The sequence below is a fragment of the Hemitrygon akajei genome, chromosome 11 (genome assembly GCF_048418815.1).
Source record: "Hemitrygon akajei chromosome 11, sHemAka1.3, whole genome shotgun sequence".
NCBI lineage: Eukaryota > Metazoa > Chordata > Chondrichthyes > Myliobatiformes > Dasyatidae > Hemitrygon > Hemitrygon akajei.
This window is the reverse complement of record NC_133134.1, coordinates 70409085-70436157: the sequence shown is the minus strand read 5'-3', so window position 1 is coordinate 70436157 and position 27073 is coordinate 70409085. Positions and strand designations below refer to the sequence as shown.

The following is a 27073-nucleotide window of genomic DNA, read 5'->3' as shown; positions in this document are numbered from 1 at the left end:
CAGAGGTTGTGATAGATTCTTAATCAGTCAGGGCATCAAAGGTTACAGGGAGAAGGCAGGAGATTGGGACTAAGAGGGGTAATAAATCTGCCATGATGGAATGGCAAAGCAGACTCAGTGGGTCAAATGGCCTAATTCTCCTCAATGTCTTATGGTCTTCTCCTCCACAAGTGCTTCACTCAGTCCCAGCTGCCTGTATCTGACCTATACCTCCTCCTTTTAACTAACCAGAGCCTCAGTATTCCTCATCATCCAGGGTCCCCTAACCCTTAACTTTAACAAGGAAATGTTGGCCCTGAACTCTCCCCGTCACTTTTAAAAGCATCTGATCTACCAAAGCATCACTTTACTCGCAAGCATCTTCTCCCAATCAACTTTTGCCAGTTCCGGACTAATGCTATCAAAATTCGCTTTGCCCCAAATTTAGGACTTTAATTTGTGAATCAGTCCTACCTCTTTCCATAACTTAAAAGAATGAATTATGGTCACTGGTTCCAAAGTGCTCCCACTGACACTTCAATTAGTTATCCTGTCTTATTTCCCCAAGAAGAGGTCAGTGTTGCCTCTTCTCTAATAGGGCCTTCCACATATGGCTAGGGAAAACTTTCCTGATCACACATAATGAAGATGAGGAAGAATTTTTTGTAGCCAGAGAGTGGTGATTCTGTGGAATTCTTTGTCACAGGCAGCTGTAAAGGCCAAGTCTTTATGTATATTTAAGGCAGAGATTGATGGATTCTTGATTGGTCAGGGCATGAAGGGATACGGGGAGAAGGCATGAGACTGGGGCTGCGAGGAAAAATGGATCAGCCATGATGAAATGTCAGAGCAGACATGACTGGCCAAATGGCCTAATTCTGCTCCTAAATCTTATGGTCTGAAATAAATTCTGCCCCATCTAATTCATTAGCACCAGGGAAGTCCTTGTCATTATTAGAGAAATTAAAATCATCAACTATTATAGCCTTATTAATCCTATGCCTATCTGTGATTCCCTGACACATTCACTCCTCCAATTCCCTCTGACTATTGGTGGATTCAGAAGACTTTGTTGAATACAGATGAAAAGTATTCATTTAGTCCCTCACCTCTGTCCTCCACAAACTGATTGTCCCTTTGGTTTCTGATTAGCCATACACTTTACCTGTTTACCCTTGTACATAATAATGCTTGTAAAATGCTTTGAGATTTTCTTTATTTTTGTCTGTCAGTGAACTGTTATTTGAATGGAGATCTTACGGTTGTGAGTAACAAAGGTAAGTTTAGGATAAGATACAATTTCAGTATTATGATTTTAATTTAATATTTAATTCTTTGAAAATGTTTTACATAAGACAGAACACTTCAGCACAGTACAGGCCCTTTGGCCCATGACATTGTGCCGAACTCTAACATATTTACCATATTTAAGATATTCTAAGTAGGTCAAATATAATGGCAGAATATAGTATTAATGGTAAGACTCTTGGCAGTGTGGAGGATCAGAGGGATCTTGGGGTCTGAGTCCATAGGACGCTCAAAGCAGCTGCGCAGGTTGACTCTGTGGTTAAGAAGGCATACAGTGTATTGGCCTTCATCAATTGAGGAATTGAATTTAGGAGCCGAGAGGTAATGTTGCAGCTATATAGGACCCTGGTCAGACCCCACTTGGAGTACTGTGCTCAGTTCTGGCTGCCTCACTACAGGAGGGATGTGGAAGCAATAGAAAGGGTGCAGAGGAGATTTACAAGGATGATGCCTGGATTGGGGAGCATGCCTATGAAAACAGCTTGGCCTTTTCTTCTTGGAGCAACAGAGGATGAGAGGTGACCTGATAGAGGTGTATAAGATGAGAGACATTGATCATGTGGATAGTCTCTGAAATGGCTGCCACAAGAGGGTTTAAGGTGCTTGGGAGTAGGTACAGAGGAGATGTCAGAGGTGGTGAGTGCGTGAAATGGGCTGCTGGCAATGGTGTGGAGGCGGATATGATAGGGTCTTTTAAAAAAACTTTTGGATAGGTACATGGAGCTTAGAAAGACAGAGGGCTATGGGTAACCCTAGTAATTTCTAAGGTAGGGACATGTTCGGCACAACTTTGTGGGCTGAAGGGCCTGTATTGTGCTGTAAGTTTTCTATGTTTCCATAAATTTAACTCTCCCTCCTATAATTTTTTTATTATCCATGTGGCAGTCTAAGAGTTTCTTAAATGCCCCTAATGTACCTGCCTCTATGGCCACCCATGGCAGGGCATTTTAAACACTCACCATTGTGTGTAAAGCTCCTTCCTTTGATATCCCTCCCACACTTTCCTCCAATCATCTTAAAAATAACAGCTCCTTGTGTTAGCCATTTTTGCCTTGAGAAAAAGCATCTGGCTATCCATATGCTGTATACCTCTTATCATCTTGTATACCTCTATGAAGTCACCTTCATTCTCCTTTGCTCAAAAAGCCCTAGCTCGCTCAAAATTCAAAGTAAGTTTATTATCAAAGTACATATATGGCATCATATACAACCCTGAGGTTCATTTTATTGCAGACAAACTTAATAAATCCATAACAGAATCATAACCATAATGAAATCAATGACAGACTGCACCAAGAAATAATAATAATATATAAATAAGTAATAAATATCTAGAACATGAGATGAAGAGTCCTTGAAAGTGAGTCCTTAGGTTGTGGGAACATTTCAAAGATGGGACAAGTGAAGTTATCCCCTTTGGTTCAAGAGCCTGATGGTTGAATGGTATTAATTGTTGTTGAACCTGGTGGTGTGAGTGAATCCTGTCCTCATAAGACATGCTCACTAGTACAGGTAGCATCCTGGTAAATCTTCTCTGTACCCTTTCTAAAGCTACCATATCTTTCCTAAAACGAGACAACCAGAACTGGACACAATATTCCAGGTGTGGTCCAACCAGGGTTTTATAGAGTTTAAAAAAATGATCATGGTTCTTGAACTCAATCTCCCAACTAATGAAGGCCAGCACACCATATGACTTCTTAACAACTCTATTAACTTGTCTATTAACATGGACCCCAAGATCTCTCTGTTCTTCCACACTGCAAAGAATCCTGCCATTAACCCTGTATCCTGTCTTCAAATTTGACCTTCCAAAGTGAATCACGTCACACTTCTCCAGTTTGAATTCTATCTGCTGCTTCTCAGCCCGCTGAAGCACTCTCCCAATGTTCCACTGCAACCTGTGACAATCCTGTCTGCTATCCACAACTCCACCAACCTTTCCGCTATCTGCAAACTTACTCTTCCATTTCCTCATCCAAGTCATTTATAGAGAAGTACTTATAATGTTAGTATTGTTAGTTTGATTGCCTAATAGCTTTTGGATCTTTCTGAATATTAGGTATGTTTGAAGGGACTGCTGAACTGGAAATCTCTGACAGATGGTGTCCCAGGCTTTCTCTTGTGATTGGGTCTTCTCATTGATGGAGCCAGGTTGTCCAAGGCCCAGATAGCCAGCAGATTCATCCTTCTGCATACAGATGTAGCAACAAGTGATGAGTGTGGCTGGTAAGCTGCCCACAGTGATAGCTATAGCTCATTTAGTCTTTGTACAAATTTCAGGATTAATAAAAGCAAATGATAAAATTCTGTTACAAAATCATGAAACAGATTTTCCAGATCATATTTATAAAAGATAAGCAATTCACAATCAGTTGTTATGTAAAAGGTTATGAAACATTTTTTGATCATATAATAGATAAATAATTCACAAGTTAATTGTTATGTAAAAGGAGCTTACTGGGATAAAGCACTCGACTGATCATGCCTGGAAACACCATTATGAAAATTGGCAAGATTTTCAAGTAGGCTGCAAACAAGCTGCCACCTTTGGCATGGAGAATGGATTTAGAAGCAAGTGTTCTCTGCACAATGACCTGAAATCAATATTAGGCAGAAGATACTTATGTTAGATTCAATAAACAAACAAGAGAAAATCTGCAGATACTAGAATTCCAAGCAACACACACAAAATGCTGGAGGAACTCAGCGGACCAGGCAGCATCTATGGAAAAGAGTACAGTTGACGTTTTGGGTTGAGACCCTTCAGTGGGACGGGAGAAAAAAAGATGAGGAGTAGATTTAAAAGGTGGGGGGGAGGGTGAAACACAAGAAGGGTGAAACTGGGAGGGGAAAGAGTGAAGACCTGGGAGGTTGATCGGTGAAAGAGATACAGGGCTAGAGAAGGAGAACTTGACAGAAGAGGGCAGAAGACCATGGAAGAAAGGCATCAGAGGGAGGTGATAGGCAGGTAAGGAGATGAGGTGAGAGAGGGGAAATGGGAATGGTGAAGGGGGAGGCAACCAGAAGTTCAAAAAATCAATGTTCATGCCATCAGGTTGGAGGCTACACAGATGGAATATAAGGTGTTGCTCCTTCAACCCGAGTGTGACCTCATTGCAGGAGTAGAGGAGGCCATGCCAGAATGAGAATGGGAAGTAGAATTGAAGTGGGTGAAGAGTTCCTGCTTTTTCTGGCATATGGAGCATAGGTGCTCGGTGAAGTGGTCTCCCAATCTATGTTGGGTCTCACCGATGTACAGGGGGCCACACCAGGAGCACTGGATACTGTAGATGACCCTAACAGGCTCACGGGTGAAGTGTCACCTCACCAGGAAGGACTGTTTAGAGTCCTGAATGGTAGTGAGGGAGGAGGTGTAGGGACAGATTCCACTTACAAGGATAAGTACCAGGAGGGAGATAGGGAAATCACTGGGGAGGGATGAATGGACAAGGGAGTCACATAGGGAGCGATCCCTTTGGAAAGCAGAAAGTTGGGATTCCACCCCCCCCCCACCCCACACACACACAGACACACCCACGCTCACGCTTGGTGGTTTGATCCCATTGGACATGAAGTCTACTGGGGTGATAGGTGAAGACAAGTGGAACCTTATCTCTGATGGGGTGGCAGAAGGATGGGGTGAGAACAGATGTGCATGAAATGAGAGAGATGCAGGTGAGGACAACGTTGATGGTGCAGGAAGGAAAGTCCCTTTCTTTGAAGGGAAGAAGACATCTCATTAGTTCTGGAATGAAAAGCCTCATCCTGAGAGCAGATGCGGCAAAGACGGAGGAACTGAGAGATGGAAATAGCATTTTTACAAGTGACAAGGTAGGATGAGGTTTAGTTCAAATAGTTGTGAGTATCAGTGGATTTGTAAAAGATATTAGTAGATAAACTGTCTTCAGAGATAGAGACAGAGAGATCAAGAGAGGGAAGTGAGGTGTCTTTAAATGGACCAGGTGAATTTGAAGGCAGGGTGAAAGTTGAAGGCAAAGATGATGAAGTCAACAAGCTCAACAAGCATAGGAAAAGTTGAGAAGAGATACTGGTGAAGGCTTAGAACACAGGCATTACATGGAGAAACAGAACATTGGGCTCAACAATGCTAAGCCTATTTGCACATGTTTGGCCCTCATGGCTGCAAACCTCATCTTCAATATATCTGTCCAAATGTCTTTTAATGTTTAAAGGGATCATTTGCTGAATACAGGCCTGTTGATTTCTTTCCTGGTTATAATTCTATATATGGTCAGAATGTAGAACATAGAACAGTACACTTCAGTACAGGCCCTTCAGCCCACAATGCTGTGCCAACCTTTTATCCTAGTCTAAGCTTAATTGTTAATTAATATTTGTTCTTTAGAATTCTGGAGACATGGCAGGTGAATATCAGCTTTTGCTTACTAGTTGATCCTAGGCATGAATAAAATTGCCTCTGGTAGGATGAGCTGAAGGCACACAGAACAGGGCAAGACAAAGGATGGGAAGGCCACACTTGTCACAATTTAACAGTTACAACAGCTTCATGGAGCTGGGAATATTTTCAGCATCCCACTGTTTTCATTGTTTTGTTGTAAAAGGGAGCTCATGTGCTTTCTCTCAGCCCCAGTCTCCAAAGGAAACATTCCCTGTGTGTAGAGTGGTCTTGGCTTGGTAAGTGCTGAATAGCACAATGGCCTAAAGAGAGAGGTCTACAGTACACATGCAGCTTATTGCCCATTTCCCTGGCAATGCCTTCACCTTGTCACGTTTGCATGTGAGATGCTTCAGAAATTAATGGTGCCATTTGCTTTCTGCAAGGCTCCAGCAATCACGATAAGGGTTCAACATGGATGAAACAGATACCCACCAAATCTGCTTTTTTTAAATTTTTAAATTTTTTTTAGCGTGTTGCACCAGACAGTCAGCCAGTCCTGTCTGGCGCGTGGTGTCAGGATTGGTCTCCTTTCGGATTAACTGGGTCATGATATGAACATTCCTGACTTGACCGTTTTTTTTTTTACAAGGCTGAATGGCTAGCTCAACGCTCAACCCAGCACAGATGGAAAGCTTGCTCAAGGGTGGCCCGACTTTGATTCGAACTTGGGAGCCTTGGCTCCGGAGTCTGGCACTGATGCCATTGCGCCACCAGCCAGCCTACCAAATCTGGTAAGAAGGTCATTGGTCTGCTGGGCAAGGATACTCCAGTATTTTTTGGAGAACTTGAGGGGTGCATTGAGGGAGACTGCTGGGACTTTAAAGGTACTTTTACTGGCTTTAGCTACTATTAAAATTCCATGCCCAGATATGGGATGGGAACCTAAACACAAGAAAATCTACAGATGTTGGAAATACAAAGCAACACACAAAAAATGCTGGAATCCAGCATTTTGTGTGTGTTGTATGGGATAAGAACTGTACCTTTTGGATTTATCTCCAGTACATAATTCTTCCACTGCCTTAGCCTATAAATCTGGTCATTCCAAGACAGGGCAGTGCTCTGAATGGGTGAATAGCAGTTTACTTAGTGCCAGTGATCGGGAAGTGAAGAATGAGTGGCGATGCTTGATAGTGAAACAAGTGAGCTGGATAAACTGTTTGGATGGTTTGGTGGGAGTGGGGAAGGGACAATAAGAAGCCAAAGTTTAGATGGTGTAATCTAAACGTTTAGATTGAGTGACAATGGTGAGGGCTGGCAGAGTGTTGGGAGATGAGTGACATTTGAATGATGGTGGGTATAAACATGCAACACTGAATGATTTCCCCACTTTCTCTTCAGATCCAGGAGGATACTGGATCCATCCAGTCTTTGCCAGTTCTCAAAGAAATCCCATCATTTCCATTTCTTCTTTTATTCCCCAATAATTCATTATCTTGCATGCCATAACTACCCTGCAGATTTTCCTACCGGCCACCTGGGTGGGATGGTGGGAAAAGGGAGATGCTTGGGACAGGAGAACGGTGTCCACTGGCATCAAGGAATGCTTGTGACTTCTACCGTTGCTCAAGGAAGAAAGTAAGTTATTAGAAATCAAGGAAAACTGCATGACATTGAACCTAAGGGTTCCTTGTTGTACATCACAATCTGATGCTACACTGGCAAGTCCAAGTTGTCCTGAAGTGCCTTGTGATGTTGGCTCCAGAAATGACCTGGTCTAAATGATCCAAAAGCAGTCTAAATAGATTAAATGGGAGAAATTCTACAGATGCTGAAAATCCAGAGCAGCACACACAAGATGCTGGAGGAAGACAGTAGGTCAGGCAGCATCTGTGGAAAGGAATAAAGGATCAACATTTTGGGCTGAGTCCCTTTATCAGGGCCAGAAAGGAAGGGGGAAAAGCCAGAATAAGGAAGTGGGTGGAGGAAAAGGGGTACAAGCTAGTAAGTGATAGGTGAGGGGATAGTAGGGTCTGTGGGGGGGGGAGGGAGAATGAAGTGAGAAGCTGGAGGGGGACAGGTGGATGAAGAAGAAGCAATTTGATAATAGAGGAGAGTAGACCATGGGAGAAAGGGAAAGAGGAAGGGCACCAGAGGGAGATAATAGGCAGACGAGGAGAAAAGAGATGAGAATGGAAGAACAGAGAAGGAGGGAGGAGGGAGAAATTAGCAGGAGTTAGAGAAAACAATGTTCATGCCTTCAGGTTGGAGACTACCCAGACAGAATATGAGGTTTTACTCCTCCAACCAGAGTGTGGCGTCATCAAGACAATAGAGGAGGCCATGTCAGAATGGGAATGGGGATTGGAATTAAATGGTTGGCTACAGGGAAATCATATAGAAATCCAGTGGTCAGGTCACATGACTGGAGGTAGCTGGTCAAATTTACAAAGCAATGCAAAATGAGTTGGAAGCTGATGTTGCCTTCACTCAGGAGAAAATTCAGTTTTTATCTGCATAATGCTGAAAAACAGCTTATGCAATTGAATTGCTAAGAAACAATATATCGTCAAGAAATCGAGTTTCAACTTAAGTGTATGAAGTGCTATTTGTATTGTTAACTCCCCATCAGATCATGAAATTGTGAAACTATCTGAAAAACATTAACATCAATATGATATTGATTTCAAGTGTAAAGTAGGATCTGCTCAGTTCCCAAAAAAGCCTGCAGTGGAAAGGGAAGAAACACTAGCTACTACTCAGGACAGTGAAGTCTGGAAAATGATAGAGGAACCAGGTGGGAGGCCCGTTGTCCTGAAGGATGGGGGCAATGTCAAGTATACCACTAGGATGTATATTCAATGGCAGACCTTAGTAGGAGGATAGTTACTCCATCCTGTGTGCGAATCCCCACAGTGCTACAATGCTGAAAGAAACGTAACAATCCTTCCTGCCAATGTGAGCTGTAAACTATGCACAATACCACCATCCCCCACACACACACCTTCACTAGGTAGAGTCAAAGAATGATATATTGTAGACAGAAGGGACTACAAATGCTGGAATCCAGAGCAACAAGCAACCTGCTGGCGAATCCCTGCATTAATTGGGTCAGCAGTGGATAGTCCCATCATAACCAGTACTGCTATCATGGGTCTTTAATTGTTATTTTCTGCTTTGTCTCTACTGGTTGGTAGCTCAAAGAGGAGGAGAAGGTGGAATAGAAGGTACTGGAGGGAGAGGTAGGGAGCAAGATGATGACGAACAAGTATACATCACTGCGTCTGACAGACCACAGAGACTGGTGGCAATAACCTGCTGTCTGGCCACTGGCACAGGAAGTCTGGTACATGGCTCACAGAAAGGTTGTCCACAGGTCCTTAATATCCAGACCAGCCTGAAGAGGAGCACAGTGAGATGGGCAGGTGTTGTCAGGTCAGTGACAGTGAAGATGGAAGTGTATGACTCTGCATCCTCATAGAATGTTAGACTCAGTTGCCCTCTACTTTGTGCTCACCCGTTCATCTAACAATGAACACATCATACAGACTCTCTTGGGTGAAGGCACTGCTGACTATGTACTAACTCTGTTGCATGGGACATGCGATGTGCCTTCAGGAGGCCAGCATGTCCCCTCCCATACTAGGCTCACCTGAGTCTCACAGCTGACCATCCCAAACTGCTTTTCCTGGTTCATGGACTGACAGTGGAATCAGCTGGCATATTGCAGACACTCTGATGTGGTGTTGGACAAGTAGTGAAACAGGAATAGTGCTGGGGTTTACTGAGAGATACTGTAATTTTCAGGGTTTGTATCATTTGATTTCCTTTCCTGGAGTAAGTGATCTGCAACACACCATGCAGAAATAAGACAGGTAACACCTTTCTTTGGAGAGGTAAGTGACAGTTTATAGTTTTATTATGACAGAGGCAGGCCATTTGGCTCAATGGGTCCATGCAAGTCCTTGGAGTAATCCTATTGATAGGTGGTTAAGAAGGCTTACGGAATGCTTGCTTTTATTACTCAAGGTATGAGTTTAAAAGTCAGGAGGTAGTTTGCAACTTTATAAAACTCAGGTTAGGCCACATCTGGAGTATTGCATCCAGTTCTGGTTACCCCATGAAAGGAAGGGTGTTGAGGCTTTGGAGAGGGTGCAGAAGAGGCTTACCAGGATGCTGCCTGGTTTAGAGGGCATGTGTTATCATGCGAGGCTGGATAAACTTGGATTGTTTTCTCTGAAGTGTTATGGGCTGAAAGGAGATCTGATAGAGGTTTACAAGATTATGAGAGGTGTAGATAGAGTGGACAGAGAGTATCTGTTTCCCAGGGTAGAAACGTCTAATACCAAGGAGCATGCATTGAAGGCGAGATGGTGTAGGTTCAAAGGGGTATGTGAGGGGCAAGTTTTTAATCAGAAAGTGGTTGATGCCTGGAATGTGCTGCCTGTTGTAGTGCAGAGGCAAATACATTGGAGGCTTTTAAGAGATGTTTGAATAGACACATAGATGTAAGGAAGTTTGAGGGATATAGGCATGGTGTAGGCAGGAAGGATTAGTGTTTGATTTTCTTTTTAGTTGGTTTGGCACAACACTGTGGGCTGAATGGCCTGTTCCTGTGCTGTACTGTTCTATGTTCTATCCTATACCTACTTTCCTGTAACACATTTCCCTCACATGTTCACCAATTCTTCTGTAATTTTCTGCCTATTTATTTGCACTAGGGGTAAATAAACTTCCCAGCACATCTTTGGAGCAACTGGGGAAAGTGGGTATTCTCCACACACAGGCCGCTGGAGCTGTGAGACAGCAGCACTACCTGTTGTACAGCTTCACTGTGTCAGTGGGCTGTCGGATCTTCCATGTCTTAGTTGAAAAGGTTTTTGGTAAAGCCCTGCCACTTGTGTCACCTCTCAAGCATGCCTATAAGCTGGTAAACACTAAATGAAACATTCCCTGTTTGCTCCAAAGCACTCTGAGCTTTGGAAGTCAGTAGTGAGTCCTTAAGGTTCCTAGCCAGGTCTCCCAATGTATGCAGTGTTCTTGTAAATGACCGCATAACATCTCAGTAGCATGATACAGTGTTAGCTGCATTGCAACTCCTGAACAATACCATGAACCTGAAAGCTTCAGTTTTTTGCACCTGAAAGCTTCAGTTTTTGTTGCTGAGCTACCCTACATGAAATCAATTTTGTGTTCATTTGTGCATGAAAGACAAGCACTAATAGATCCAATTTCTGGTGTTTGTTTTATACTATGAAGTTACATTCCAACAGGTCAAAATTCAAGATTCAAGACTGTTTAATGCCATTTCCTGTACTCAAGAGGAAGGAGAACAAAATAATTGTTACTTTGAATCCAATGCACCACAAAAAACACAAAAGCATAAAGAACACAACAACAATGTTAATATAATATATAATAAATACAAATACATGAGATGTATAGATTGATTCTATGTCCATAAAGTGGACATAGTTAGTGTGTGGAACTGTTGATCAGACTTACTGCTTGGGGAAAGTAAACATTTTTGAACCTGGTGGTCCTTGCATGGGTGCTACGTAGCCTGCTCCCCGAAGGGAGTGGGAGGGTATGAGATGAGCGGGGTTGTGGGGTTCCTTTATGATGTAATTGGTCCTTTTCCATTGAAATATAATTTAAACTAATGGATAGGGTTGACCTGACTATATAAGCTCTGGTAAACTTCCAAATATTATGCTGCATGGGATTATCATTGTCCCTCTATGCACAAGTTATCAGAATTTATATAAATAAGGTGTATCAATAGTAGAAGAGAATATGCTTTTGATTGGTCATGTAGTTACAAACCTCAATGAAATTTAATCAAAAAAAATGTCAGAAATTGATCTTTATAGTTGCTAGTCGATATGTAGCGTTACCTGATCTGTACACCAATACCACACTGAAAGTACAGTTATTCCAAATATTACACCTGTCCATGGAAAATTGGAGGTAGCAGGATCTTGGAAGATGTGAAAGGCATCATTCCTTGGTAGGCCACATGTTGAGTTAGGGTCTTGGTTTTTAGGAATGGCAATGAAGTATTTCTTCTTGAGGCCTGAATAACCATCAACTTCGATAAAAGCTATCAAATGAAGAATATAGAATATAGAACAGTACAGCCCTACACACCATGATTTGTGTTATCTAAATAAACCAGTAAATAAATACCTGTCTAAACTATCCTTTTTTTATACCTAAAAAGAGTTTATGAAACAAAATGGTAAAGTTAACCGGTAACAACCTGCACAATTTTGGAAATGATGACAAATTTGTTGTTGGTACTGGGGAATGTCAAATTGAACACCTGCACAGATCATATTTCTTAGCTTTAACAGAAAAGTGAACAAATAAAAAGGCAAATGCTGGAAATCTAAAAAAAAAAGGAAAGTGGCAAGAGAAATCATAAATCCTAACAGTCTAGGGAACTCCTGACTATTGCCAGAACAGGATTATTCCAAATTCATATACTGTACAATAGGGAATTCCTGAATCCAGTCAAAATTGGAAACTTCAGGATTCCATCTGAATATGCCTCATATTCCCTTGTTTTCTATTATGCCATCTTATAGAGTTCCTAAATGCCTTGCACTCCCTCCATGCCAACCCCAACCTCACCATCAAATCTGCAGACAAGGGTGGTGCATCCTAATCTGATGGACTGATTGCTATTTTGTGGAGGCCAGATGGCAACTCTCAGACACCTTCTCCCACCTACACCTGAATCAGGACCACAGTAAGGATCATCCGCCATTATGTCCTACACTATCGCTAACATCACCTCCAGAAATCTCCCCTCGATAGCCTTTAAACTACCAGTTCCCTAACCCTGCACTGCCTATTTCAACATCTTACCCAGGATTCACAAACCAAGCTGCTCCAGTAGGCCCATTATTTCTGCCTGTTCCTGTATTACCAAACTTATCTCCTCATATCTTGACTCTATCTTGTCACCCCCAGTCGTGTTTCATGTCCCTTCCCACCAACACCCACCACATCAATAACTTTCTGCTTCCTGGTCCCAACCCCTTATTTTTACCAAAGACATCCAGTCCCTGTATGTTTTGTCTCCCATCAGGAAGGCCTCAAGGCCCTCTGCTTCTTTCTGGAACACAGACTCAATCGTTCCCCTCCACCAGCACCCTCCTCCAGAATTTGTGTTTGCCTTCAACAATTTCTCTTTTGGCTCCTCCAACTTTCTTCATATCAAAGGTGTAGCCGTGGGCATGCACAGGTGCTCCAGTTATGTCAGCCTTTTCATTGGCTATGTGGAGAAATTCATGTTCCAAAGCTACCACCTGCCAGCCCTTTCTCCGGTACAGTGGCCGAACACCCCCACTCACCTGGAACTACCTGTCACCTGCCAACTCTTTCTTTCCAGTCCGGATAAAGGGTCTTGATTCGAAACATCGACTGCTCATTTCCCTCCATAGATGCTGACTGGTCTGCTGAGTTCCTCCTGTGGTTTTGCATTCAGGAGCACTGTCAGTATTTTTATATTTCACTTCTGATTTGATTCAGGAACTCTCTTTGTTAAAAGTCATCCAGGATTTCTCTGTATAGCTGGTACTATGTTTTAGGGCTTACACCTTCTGATTCCCTATTCTAACATGATTGAGTGTATTCCGATTTTGGCAAGCTCCAGGCACTCCCACTTTGGACAGAAATCTGAGTTACCATTTCTGCCAGTTTTTGAGAATACCATATTCTTGACCCATCATTTTCTGAATTTGATATGAAGCTGGAGCATCCTTTTTTGTTAGGGTTTTGTATCTCTCTATTCTGGCAGGACTTAATTCCCTATTCTAAAGGTTAAGAGAATCATAAATACTTTCATTAAGTTTCAGGACTTTGTTCCAGTGAAATGAAGGAATAGCAATACATTTCTAAATTTGGAAGAAGGGTCATTTAGGAAATTTGGAGTCATAGCACAGAAAATCCTCATATCTTGCAGAGTGAATGAAGAGCAGCTGGGTGGTAGGTTTGAAACATGAATTTCCAGAAGACTGGAAAATTGGAAACGTCACTTCACTTTTTAAGAAAGGAGAAAGGTGGCAGAAAGGAAATTATTGACCAGTTAGCCTGACCTCAGTGGTTAGGAAGATATTGGAGTCAGTTGTTAAAGATGAGGTTACTGAGTACTTGGTGACACAGGACAAGATAGGATAAAGTCAGCATGATTTCCTTAAGGGAAATTCCTGCCTGACGAACCTGTTGGAATTCTTTGAGGAGATTACAAGTAGGATAGATAAAGTGGATGCAGTGGATGTTGTATATTTGGACCCACAGGAAACCTTTAACAAGGTGCCACACATGGCTGCTTATCAAGTTAAGAGCCCATGGCATTATGGAAAGTTACTAACATGCTTAGAGAATTGGCTGATTGGTAGGAGGCAGTGAGTGGGAATAAAAGAGTCCTTTTATGGTTGGCTGCTAGTAACCAGTGGTGTTCCGTAGGGGTCATTGTTGGGACTGCTTCTTTTTATGGTGTATGTCAATGATTTAGATGATGAAATAGATGGCATTATTAGTTTGCAGATGATACAGAAATTGGTGGCAGGGCAGGTAGTGCTGAGGAAACAGGTAGGCTGCAGAAGGACTTAAATAGATTAGGAGAATGGGCAAGAAAGTGGCAAATGAAATACAATGTTGGAAAATGCATGGTCGTGCACTTTGGTAGTAGAAATAAATATGCAGACTATTTTCTAAATGGGGAGAAAATAGAACAATCTGAGATGCAAAGGGACTGAGAATACTTGTGCAAAACACGCTGAAGGTTAACTTCAGGCAGAGTCGGTGGTGAGGAAGGCAAATGCAATGTTGGCATTCATTTCAAGAGGACACTGTTGAGGCCTCACCTTGAGTATTGTGAACAGTTTTGGGCTCCTCATTTAAGAAAAGATGTGATGGCTTTGGAGAGGAACAGAGACGGTTCACAAGGATGATTCCAAGAATGAAAGGGTTACCATATGAGGAACGTTTGATAGCTCTGGGTTTGTACTTACTGGAATTTAGAAGGATGAAGGAAGATCTCATTGAAATCTTTCAAACTTTGAAAGGCCTAGACAGAGTGGATGTGGACAGGATCTTTCCCATGGTGAGGAAGTCCAGAACAAGCAGTCACAGCCCAAGTCTAGAGAGGTGTCCATTTAAAACAGAGATGTGGAGATATTTCTTTAGCCAGAGGATGGTGAATTTGTGGAATTTGTGGCTGTGGAGGCCAGGTTGTTGGGTGTATTTAAGACAGAGTTGATAGGTTCTTGATTGGACATGGCATAAAAGGAGAAGGCCAGGGAGTGGGACTGAGGGGTGGGGGGAAAGGATCGGCCATGATTGAATGGCAGAGCAGACTGGATGGGCCAAATTCTGCTCTCATGTCTTATGGTCTAAAATGACCCTGCGACACACCATATCCATGCTAATCACTGGGTACCCATCTAAGTCTATTTATCAGCACCTGGTCCATAGCCTTCTCTGCTTTGGCAATTGAAGCACTCATTTAGACACATTAAACATTGTGAGTCTCTCTGCCTCCACCATCTCTTCATACATTGCGTTGTAGATTTAATCTACTCTGAGTGGAAAGAAATCTTCTTCAGGTCACCTCTAAACTTCTTACTCCTCATCTTCAACTTATGCCCTCCCAGTTTACTCGTCTCAGGTACGGACAGACATTTTCTACTATCTATGCCCCGCAAATTCAGGAATTCCTGAATTCTCTCAGAATGAGGAACCATTGGATGCCAACAGATAGTGGAACTCCTGAATCCTGCAGAAGTTTGAGCCTTTGAATTTTATCAGATGCTAGAAGTTGTACTTTCCTGTACTCTGAGTGTTGCCACTTGTAGAGGTTCTCTGATGACTCTGTGGTGATTGTGTGTATCAGAGATGGGCAGGAGTTGCAGTACATGGGACTGGTGGACAAGTTTGTTGAGTGGTGCAGGAGCAATCACCTGCTCCTGAATGTTGCTAAAACCAGGAAGATAGTGATTTGTTTTAGGAGGAAGAGGACTGTGACAAATCCTGTATACATTCTGGGAAAAGAAGTTGCAGTGCTGGAGGACTACAAATACTTGGGTGTTCACCTCGCCAACAGGAACACCAACACTAAAGCTGTTTACAAGAAGGGGATGAGCAGGCTCTACTTTCTAAGGAAACTGAGATCCTTCAATGTGTGCAGCAGGATTCTGGAGATCTTTTACCAGTCTGTTGTAGTCTTCTTTGCAGTTTTATGTTGGGGGAGCAGCAACCGTACTGGTGATGCTAAGAGACTAAATAACTCATCAGAAAGGCTGGATCCATCCTTGGCTACAATCTGGACTCTTGAGTTAGTGGTGGAGAGGAGGTCATTAAACAAACTGTTATCCATTATAGACAATGTGATATATCCTCTCCATGACCTACTGAATAAGCAGACTCATTCAGTTCTACTGTTACAGGGATTGTTTCAGAAAATCCTTCCTACCAAATGCAATAAGCATATACAACAGTTCATCTCTGTGTGACAGGAAACACATCATAGTACAATAGTCTCTGCATTCTTATTTCATACATTATTGCACATTGGTACACTATTATTATATTATTACTATTTTCACACTATTATTATTCTGTATTTATTATTAGTCAAGTGCTAAGTGTGTTTTTAAATGTTGTTGCTGTGACAAAAGAATTCCCCACTCAGGATCAATAAAGTATTATTATTATTATTATTATTATTATTAAAACTAACTCAAATAGCTGTGGGAATTTGGAGCACCCAATTTGCCTGTTGTGGAAGCCCTGATCAAGCAGTTTTATGAATATAATTCCTGCCAAATTTGGATTTCCTGAATCCAAAAGTGAACTCCTGCCTACTTTGATCAATCATTGTGAATAATTTAGGAACTGCCTCCATGTGTTCACTGAATTAGTGAATTGGCTGGATCGAGAGGTAATGTTGAAGGCAGAGTGATCTTGTTGCCATCAAAGATATTGATAACACAACTACAAGTCAATTACCCAAAAGCAACTTGAGAATGATGAGTGAAAGCCATTCCTTCAGCTATGAACACTTCTATGAAGGAAATACCCAAAATGTAAATGCAGATACTGAATATTTTTTCTCTTGGGCAATATTCAGGGGGAGAAAAGGTGTAGATATTATGACAGAGAATCACAAAAGGACAAAGGCTTAAATGTAGCAAAGTACCATGATGGCCAGCTTGATTAATAGACATTTGATCTGCAATACCATACCTAACTCTGAATAGGGTGCTAATTCCCAAGTTTGAGATAAATATAAAATAAATCTAGAGCAGGGCCAGAAAAAAATCAGAAATAAGTCAGAAAATGCATTTCCTATGCAGATAAGAGCAAATGGTGCAAGCAAAAACTGTTGGAGTTGGGAGGTTGTGGATGGAATAAGAGATTAATTCAATCAAAAAGGTAAAAGTAAAAAGAAAATGTTAGGACAGGATAGTAGGACAGGCATTAAAAGAGAATACAACTAAACTCTCACCCCACCTCTGAATAGAATAAGTTTTAACTTTCCACATTAGTTGAAGTTGGGGAATAGTGAATTCCTTCCATCACTCCCATTTTTATTTCCAATGAAGTCGTTGAACTTGTCAGACAGCACTGATCAAGGAAGTTGTGTGAAGCAGTTCATAAAACAGGAAAGTAAAGAAACAGATGATACAGAGGGACACTGAGGTGGACAGGAATCTAAGGGTTCCTAAGGTAATCACAGAGCACTGGGATTGCCCATTTTCATCTGCTGACCCTCCTGTTATGTTTAAGGACTGGACAGAATGTGGAAAATTTTGTTCTTTTCCTATTTACTAAATATTTAGAACTGATTTGATTTTATGATGGTGCATTAACTATGGCGACTGGAACTTTTATTTCAAACAGATGGCATTCATCTGGAGAAACACAAGTATAAGTTGAATGAGGTCATCGCAATACCTTACGGTCACACTAATGCCACTTGCTGCTTCCATTATTAGGTACAACTGTACAAATTCTGAGATGACCTTCAAAGACAAAATTTAAAGGTCTTCAAGTTGCGAAAAACTTTGGAGACGATTTTTAAGACATCTTCTGAGATATTTTACAAAAGCCTTAAGGTGCCATAGCTTTTATTATTGGTTCTGAAATTAAATAAAATCCTTCAGGTGAGACTTTAAACCAAACCCAGCCTGTCTTCCATGTGAACATACACAAGCTTTGATAAAGCTCTTGTAGACCATGGGAGTTCTCCTACAGAACACTAATGCTCTTTTCTGGAACATTTCTCCTAATTTTATAATGTTGGAAATATATCAATTATTTAGATACACTTACCAAATACCATAAGAATCATAGCTCCTAACAGCATGATTACTGTTTGCAGTGTGTCTGTATATATTACTGCAGCCAGCCCACCTATAAAAGGAGAAGCTCAGATAAACCTTCAAGATATAAATCAGAAGTCTACATTACAAAGCACCATTTCAGTCTGAGTGATATACAATACCATTTTATATTTTCTCTCTACTTCCTCCTTCTACCTTACCAATGATTCAGAACACATTCTGTTAAATATCAAATATCCTTAAACCAGGTCTCAGTTATTTACTTTAAGACAAGTTATTCTGGGTTCAGTATCTTCTCTTCTGTTCTGGGACCTGTGGCTCTTCTCAGATGGTATTCTGAGATGATTGTACCTGAGGCCACCAGTTTAGCACTCAGCAGATTGCTGATCTCTTTGTTCATCTGGGGTTTCTTTCTGGGGAAGACTCTGAATGATTTTACAAACACACTCATCTACAAGTATCTATTTTAGTTTTATTTCTAAAGTTTTTTAAATTTAGATAATGCATGGAACAGGCCCTACTAGCCCTTTAAGGCATGCTGCCCCAGGAACTCTTGATTACTCTTCGGTTTGCGTATAAGGAGAAGGTGGGAGTGGAGGATGCTATCACGTATTTGCTGCACAAATCACTCTCTCACCTAGAGGGGGTCAGTTGTGCTGTGAGGATTACATTCCTTGACTTCTCTAGTGCCTTTAACACCATCCAGCCCAAGATCTTAAGGCACAAACTAACGGAGATGGGAGTAGACTCTCACATGGTGGATTGGATAGTGGACTACTTGACAGATAGACCTCAGTATGTGCAGTTGGGAGACTGTAGGTCTGACACGGTGGTCAGCAGCACAGGGGCGCCGCAGGGAACCGTACTCTCTCCGGTCCTGTTCACCCTGTACACATCAGACTTCCAATATAACTCGGAGTCCTGCCATGTGCAGAAGTTCGCTGATGACATGGCCATAGTGGGGTGTGTCAGGAATGGACAGGAGGAGGAGTATAGGAAACTGATACAGGACTTTGTGATATGGTGCAACTCAAACTACCTGCGTCTCAATATCACCAAGACCAAGGAGATGGTGGTGGACTTTAGGAGATCTAGGCCTCATATGGAGCCAGTGATCATTAATGGAGAATGTGTGGAGCAGGTTAAGACCTACAAGTATCTGGGAGTACAGTTAGACGAGAAGCTAGACTGGACTGCCAACACAGATGCCTTGTGCAGGAAGGCACAGAGTCGACTGTACTTCCTAAGAAGGTTGGCGTCATTCAATGTCTGTAGTGAGATGCTGAAGATGTTCTATAGGTCAGTTGCGGAGAGCGCCCTCTTCTTTGTGGTGGCGTGTTGGGGAGGAAGCATTAAGAAGAGGGACGCCTCACGTCTTAATAAGCTGGTAAGGAAGGCGGGCTCTGTCGTGGGCAAAGTACTGGAGAGTTTAACATCGGTAGCTGAGCGAAGGGCGCTGAGTAGGCTATGGTCAATTATGGATAACTCTGAACATCCTCTACATAGCACCATCCAGAGACAGAGAAGCAGTTTCAGCGACAGGTTACTATCGATGCAATGCTCCTCAGACAGGATGAAGAGGTCAATACTCCCCAATGCCATTAGGCTTTACAATTCTACCGCCAGGACTTAAGAACTTGTTAAAAGCTATTATTAATGCTTTTTGAGATAGTGATTTAGATGCATATCATATTTTTTACTGAGTTAAGTATTGTATGTAATTAGTTTTGCTACAACAAGTGTATGGGACATTGGAAAAAAAAGTTGAATTTCCCCATGGGGATGAATAAAGTATCTATCTATCTATCTATCTATCTATCTACTCCAATTTAAACCTAATCTAATCGTGGGACAATCTCCAAAAAAAATTAACCAAACCTGTAGGTCTTTGGATAGTGGGAGGAAACCAAAGCACCTGGGGAAAATCCATGTATTCCACAAGGAGGATATACAGAGGATGCCAGAATAGAACTCTGAACTCCAAATGTAATCACATTGTGCTAACCTCCACAGTACTGTGGTGCCCTTTATAAAAGTCCATGATAACCATAGTGTATTCATTCAGATCCTCTGATGAGTCATGTCTCAGTCCATAAGCTTGAAGTAATTGTGTAGCCACTTCTCTGCCTCTTTGTTGTTCTTACCTCTGTGCCTTGCTCTTTAGCCTCTGCCTGTTTGCAAATAGGAGAATGATCAAAATGCACTGTAGGGATGGACTGGTGGGATAGGCATTCTTGATCATAGTGTAACTGGTCAAGTGCGCTGGGAACCCTGGTGCTGCAGGTGATATGTTTATGATAATTGAGCAGAGATTTCCTTAAGCAAGCCTGACTGAAGTCCCAGAGAATCATTTGAAAGGTGCCAGGGTAGGTTGTTTCTTGCTTGCTAATCATGGCACATAATATATCGAGTGCTTGCTTAACACTTGGTTTTGGCTGTATACAAACTGTGGTCAGAATCATGGAGAAGAACTCACTCAGTAAGTAGAATGAATGGCAGTTAATCATGAGTTGTTCCAGGTTGGGAGAACAAGCTCTTGTGTAAAAGGATCAAGTGCTTCCCCAGCATATATGATGAATGAATTCTTCTCAGGCTTCATACAGTTATAATTGATACCTTTACCCAGCTTGAAGCCCAAAAAGAGATTAAGCTCTTGTGTGTTATTGAGCTTAGTAACATGGGGTCATGTCAACACACAAAAGAGCTGTTCATTGACTTCAGCAAGGTGCTGAGGTCAAGAACGTTGAGAGCTTAAAGTCCCCAGAAGTAAACAAGATCAATAGCCTAGCTTGCTACAGACATGTAGATGCCACATCAACAAAACTCCCCAACCCTTCTACTTCCCCAGGAGACGGAAGAAATTTGGCATGCCCTATCGATTCTTACCAGTTATTTCAATGCAATATATCTGGATGCATCTTAGCTTGATATAATAGCTGCTTTGGCCCCGACTGCAAGAAGCTGCAGTAAGTTGTTAGATAGAGCTTAGCATACCTCTCTTCTATGAACTCTATATTTCTTGCTGCCTCAGTAAAACAGCCAGTATAATCAAATACCCCTCCCACCCCAGGCTCTTCTTCACCCTTCCATTGGGCAGAAGATACAAAAACCTGTCTGAAAGTATGTGCCACGAGACTCAAGGGCAGCTTCTGTCTAGCTACCTTAAGAGTATTAAATGGTTCCTTGGAATGATAATATGGATTCTTGGACTTTGATAAGGTGCCACATATGAGGATACTTACCAAATTAAAACCTAACATTACATCATTGTTTCTATATTCTAGTCTAGTAGCTGCTAGTCCAGTAGACTGCTGAGCCAAGAAGTTACAGATATCAATGAACACTCCAACCAGTTGAATAGCACAGGTCTTTAGTACTCAGCTAGGTACCCCATCTGGGCAAGATGGTTTCCATGGGATTATCCCCCTGCAGGATGACTGAAATCACAGGGTCATTGGGGGCTGTGGGAGATTGTGAAAGTGCCTCCATGTTTTGTCAGTCAAAGCGAGCATGAAAGGCATTGAGGTAATCTGGGAACGAAATCTTGTTGTCACATATGTTATTTGGTTTTACCTTGTAGGAGGTGATAGCACTCAAGCCTGCCACAGCAGTGATTCAATTTAGTCTGGAATTACCACTTTGTCTGTGAGATGTCTTTCTGGAGGTTGTATCCGGCTCTCTTGTATTTTACTTTGTCACTGGAGCTGCTTGCCGCTGATCTGGCCCTCAGCAGATTGCCGATCTCCTGGTTCATCCAGATTCTCAACTTCAAGTTGCTTTTATTGTCATTTCAACCATAAACTGCTGGTACAGTAAGCAGTGAAAATGAAACAATGTTCCTTCATGACCCTGGTGCTATATGAAACAACGCAAAACTACACTAGACTATGTGAGACAGCACAAAGCTACACTAGACAACGTAAAACAACATAAAAACTGCACTAGACTACAGACCTGCACAGGACAGCATAAAGTGCACAAAACAGAGCAGGGCAGTATAATAACTAATAAACAAGACAATAGGCACAGTAGAGGACAAATTAGTCAGTCAGTCTAGACTCTGGGTATTGAGGAGTTTGATGGCTTGGGGGGAGAGACTGTTGCACAGTCTGTTCGTGAGAGCCGGAATGCTTCAGTATCTTTTGCCAGATGGCAGGAGGGAGAAGAGTTAGTATGAGGGGTGTGTGGGGTCCTTCACAATACTGTTAGCTTTGCGGGTGCAGCGTGTGGTGTAAGTGTCTGTAATGGCGGGAAAAGAGACCCCGATGATCTTCTCAGCTGACCTCAATATCCGCTGCAGGGTCTTGCGATCTGAGACGGTGCAATTTCCGACCAGGCAGTGATGCAGCTGCTCAGGATGCTCTCGATACATCCCTCTGTAGAATGTGGTCAGGATGGAGGGTGGGAGATGGACTTTTCTCAGCCTTCACAGAAAGTAGAGACGCTGCTGGGCTTTCTTGGCTGTGGAGCTGGTGTTGAGGAACCAGGTGAGATTCTCTGCCAGGTGAACACCAAGAAATTTGGTGCTCTTAACAACCTCAACAGAGGAGCCATCAATGTTCAGTGGAGAGTGGTTGCTCCCTGCTCTCCTGGAGTCAACAACCATCACATTGTTGGCTGTGCACCAGTCTGTTAGCCGCTGCACCTCTCCTCTGTAAGCTGACGCGTCGTTCTTGCTGATGAGACCCACCACGGTCATGTCATCGGCGAACTTGATGATGTGGTTCGAGCTGTGTATTGCTGCACAGTCGTGGATCAGCAGAGTGAACAGCAGTGGACTGAGCACACAGCCCTGAGGGCCCCCCGTGCTCAGCGTGATGGTGTTGGAGATGCTGCTCCCGATCCGGACTGACTGAGGTCTCCCAGTCAGGAAGTCTAGGATCCAGTTGCAGAGGGAGGTGTTCAGGCCCAGTAGGCTCAGCTTTCCAATCAGTTTCTGAGGGATGATTGTGTTGAATGCTGAACTGAAGTCTATGAACAGCATTTGAACGTACATATCTTTTTTAGGGCCACGTGGAGGGTGGTGGCAATCGCATCGTCTGTTGAGCAGTTGGGATAATACGCGAACTGCAGGAGTCCGGTGAGGGGGGCAGCAGGGTCTTGATGTGCCTCATGACAAGCCTCTCGAAACACTTCATGATGATGGATGTGAGTGCAACGGGATGGTAGTCATTTAGGCAGGGCACTGAAGACTTCTTCGGCACGGGGATGATGGTGGCAACCTTGAAGCACATTGGAATGGTGGCACTGCTCAGGGAGATGTTGAAGATGTCAGCGAGAACATCTGCTAGCTGGTCTGCACATCCTCTAAGCACTCTGCCAGGAATATTCTCTGGTCCAGCAGCCTTCCGTGGGTTGACCCTGCATAGAGCTTTTCTCACATCGGCCACGGTAAGACACAGCACCTAGTCATTGGGAGGAGGAGTGGTCTTCCTCACCACCACGTCATTTTCCACCTCGAAATGAGCGTAGAAGTTGTTCAACACATCTGGGAGGGAGGCATCACCCGCACAGTCAGGTGATGTTCTCTTGTTGTTGGTCACGTCCTGAATGTCCTTCCACATGCGCCGCGTGTCGCCGCTGTCCTGGAAGTGGCTGTGGATTCGCTGGGCATGTGCATGCTTTGCCTCTCTGATGGCTCGGGACAGTTTGGTCCTCGCTGTTGTTAGGGCTGCCTTGTCACCTGCTCTGAAGGCAGAGTCACGGGTCCTCAGCAGCGCACGCACCTCTGCGGTCATCCATGGCTTCTGGTTAGAGCGTGTATAGTGATGGTCTTGGACATAGTGACATCATTAATGCACTTGTTGATGTAGCTGGTCACTGATGCTGTGTACTCCTCTAAGTTGGTAGAGTCGCCATCGGTTGTAGCCTCCCTGAACATGTGCCAGTCAGTGTGCTCAAAGCAGTCTTGAAGAGCAGAGATGGCTCCTGCTGGCCAGGTTTTCACCTGCTTCTGAACTGGTCTGGAGCATCTGACAAGTGGTCTGTATGCTGGAATTAGCATAACAGAGATGTGGTCTGAGTAACCGAGGTGAGGGTGGGGTTTCGCCCGGTATGCGTCGGGGATGTCTGTGTAAACAAGGTCGAATGCATTCTCCCCTTTTGTTGCAAAGTTCACACACTGATAGAATTTGGGGAGCACTGACTTGAGGTTTGCATGGTTAAAATCTCCGGTGACAATAAACAGTCCATTCTGCAGTTTACTAATAGCCCCATACAGTTCACAGAGTGCCTCCTTATCATTAGTGCTGGGGGAAATGTAGACACTGACTATAATGACAGAGATGAATTCCTGTGACAAATAAAATGGTCTGCATCTAACAGTCACAAACTCCACGAGCGATGAGCAGTAACTGGAAACCAGCACAGAGTTCTTTCACAATTCCGTGTTGATGTATACACACAAGCCCCCACCGTGAGCCTTACTGCACAGAGCTGCATCTCTGTCAGCCCGAAACAAGGCGAGTCCGTCTAGCTGAATGGCGGCATCCGGAACTCTGTCGCTGAGCCACGTTTCTGTGAAAGTGAAAGCGCAGCAGACTCTGTAATCCCGCCGAGTAGTCCACTGGAGTCACATGTAGTCCAATTTATTGTCCAGGAAGTGGACATTGGCGAGCAGAATGGACGGGAGAGCCAGCCAGCTAGGGTTTGTTTTTAGCCTATCACGGACCACACCATTCTTTGTAACTTCCACTATCATCTGGCACTTATTCCTGCAAGCATGCTCCTATAACTCCTCCCTTACCACCTTTCAAGACACTAAATAGTTCTTTCACATGAAACAACACTCATCTGCCAGTCTGTCAGAGTCACCTGTCTGGTGTATATAGTGCAGCCTCCTCTACACTGGTGAGCCCCAATGCAGATTAGGGCACCGCTTCATTGAGTAGCTTCATTCCATCCACCACAAAGGGAGATACTTCCAAGTTGCCACCCATTTCAATTTGACTTCCCATTCCCATTCTGATACTGTGGTACATGATGAGGCCACTCTCAGGTAGGAGGAACAACATCTCATGTTCCATCTCAGTAGCTCCAATCTGATGGCAGGAGCACTGATTTCTCCAACATCTGGCAATTTCTCTTCTTCTCCATTTTCTCTTTTCCATTCTGGTTTCCCTTAAAACCCTTCTGTTCTCCTCACCTGTCCGTCACCTCCTCTGGTACCCTTCCTCCTCCCTTTTCTCCCATGGTCCACTATCCTCTCCTATCAGATTCGTTCCCTAAATCTTTAGCCCTTTACCTCTTCCACCTTTCACATCCCTCGATATGCCCACTTTCCCCCCTCACCTGGTTTCTCTTATCATCTGCTAGCTTGACAGTTTCCCTTCCCCCATCTTCTAGTTCTGGCTTCTCCCCACTTCATTTCCCATCCCGATGATGAGTCTCAGTTCCTTTCCACTGATGAAGCCAGACCTGAAGAGTTCCTCCAGCAGTTTGTGTGTGTTATTCACTTTTGTGACAAGGAAGATACATGATTTACTTTCTCACCTGTCAGCTATACAACTTCATTCAAAAACAAAAGATGGCTAAAATTGTACACACCTTAAAGGGTTTGGCCTATTTTAGGCAAAAACACAGATTTGAGACCACATTCAGACGATCACCTCACTATCACATAAGGAGTATCACAAAACAATCTCTATAAAGAAATAGGTATTGCTGACATCCAGACTGTAACTTAAATGGGGAATTTAGAGAATGTGAGGAATTTCACACTTGAAGTCTAGAACTCAATTGCACTTTACCATAATTTATTTTATGCTGTAAATCTGGCAGTCAACAGTAAATTAGAACACACTACAGGCCCTTCAGTCTATGATGTTGTGTCAATCCATTAACCTAATCCAAGATCAATCTGACCCTTCCTTCCCATATAGCCTTTCGTTTTCCTTTCATCCATGTGCCTAACTAGAAGTCTGTTAAATAATCCTAATGTATCTCCTCTACCATTCACACACACCCCATTCTCTGCACTTCAAGAAAACTATTAAGGGTAGAATTGTACACAACAAATGGTAGGAAGTACAGAGGATGAGGGAACAGTGTAACATCCAAGGATCTATGAGGGTGACAGCACAAGTAGCTAGTGTGTTGAAGTAGCCATATGAGATACTACCTATGACATGAAATGCAAGAGGAGGGATGTCAGGGTACAAGGTGAAAGTCCCACAACAGATCCCACATCTGGAGTCTACAAGTGCGCCTTTTGGAAGGTGCACAGGAAATGGGAAGGGGTGTTTGTTGCCCTGGATCACCTGGACAATAACAATACCTACATCAGGCTGCTGTTTATTGATGGTGTTCAACACCATATTAATCAACAAGATCTAAAATTTGGGCCTCTCTAACTCCCTCCGCAACTTAATCCTTGACTTCATCATTGAAAACCAGTTAGTGCAGATTGGAATTAACATCTTCTCCTTGCTGAAAATCAACACTGACACATGGCAAGAAATGTGTGCTTAGCCCACTGCTCTACTCTCTCTTGACCCATGACTGCATGGCTAGGCACAGCTCAAACGTCACCCATAAATTTGCCCATGACACTAATTTGCCATGCCATCAGAGTGAGATAGATTAGCTGGTTGAGTGGTGTCATGACAACATCTATTCAACAACAGAAAGAACAAGAAATTGATTGTGAATTTCAGGAAGGGAAGATCGAAGGAACAGCTCAAGGGATCCTTGTTGAGGGATCAACAGTGGAAAGCCGATCAGTTTTAAGTTCCCGGGTGTCAATGTCTCTGAAGATCTATCCTGGACCCAACACATTGGTGCAATTACAAAGAAGACCATAAGACATAGGAGCAGAATTAGGCCATTTGGCCCATGGAGTCTGTGCCATCATTTCATCATGACTAATCCATTTTGCACCTCAGCCACAATCTCCTTCCTTCTCTCCATATCCCTTCATGCCCTGACCAATCAAGAATCCATCAACCTCTGCCTTACATATATGTTAAAATGTAGCCTCCACAGACACCAGGGCAATGAATTCCACAGATTCATCACTTTCTAGCTGAAGAAATTCCTCACCTCCGTTCTAAAAGGATGCCCTTCTATT

The 27073-nt window shown here is 43.0% G+C and overlaps 1 protein-coding gene across 3 annotated transcripts in view; it reads right to left on the bottom strand.

Annotated features, from left to right (window-relative positions):
- LOC140735695 (sodium/myo-inositol cotransporter 2-like) overlaps window positions 1-27073 on the bottom strand; it is a 138662-nt gene that overhangs the window by 30844 nt on the left and 80745 nt on the right. The window contains exons 8-10 of one of the 3 annotated variants that reach the window (XM_073061069.1): window positions 17996-18076; window positions 11548-11753; window positions 3749-3884 (exon numbers count right to left, since the gene is read on the bottom strand). The exons of 1 other annotated variant lie outside the window; for it this stretch is intronic. In XM_073061069.1, the coding sequence (XP_072917170.1) occupies window positions 3749-3884; window positions 11548-11753; window positions 17996-18076 (423 nt within the window). The remainder of the gene's footprint in view (window positions 1-3748; window positions 3885-11547; window positions 11754-17995; window positions 18077-27073) is intronic. One more of the 3 variants, XM_073061070.1, reaches the window with a different exon arrangement.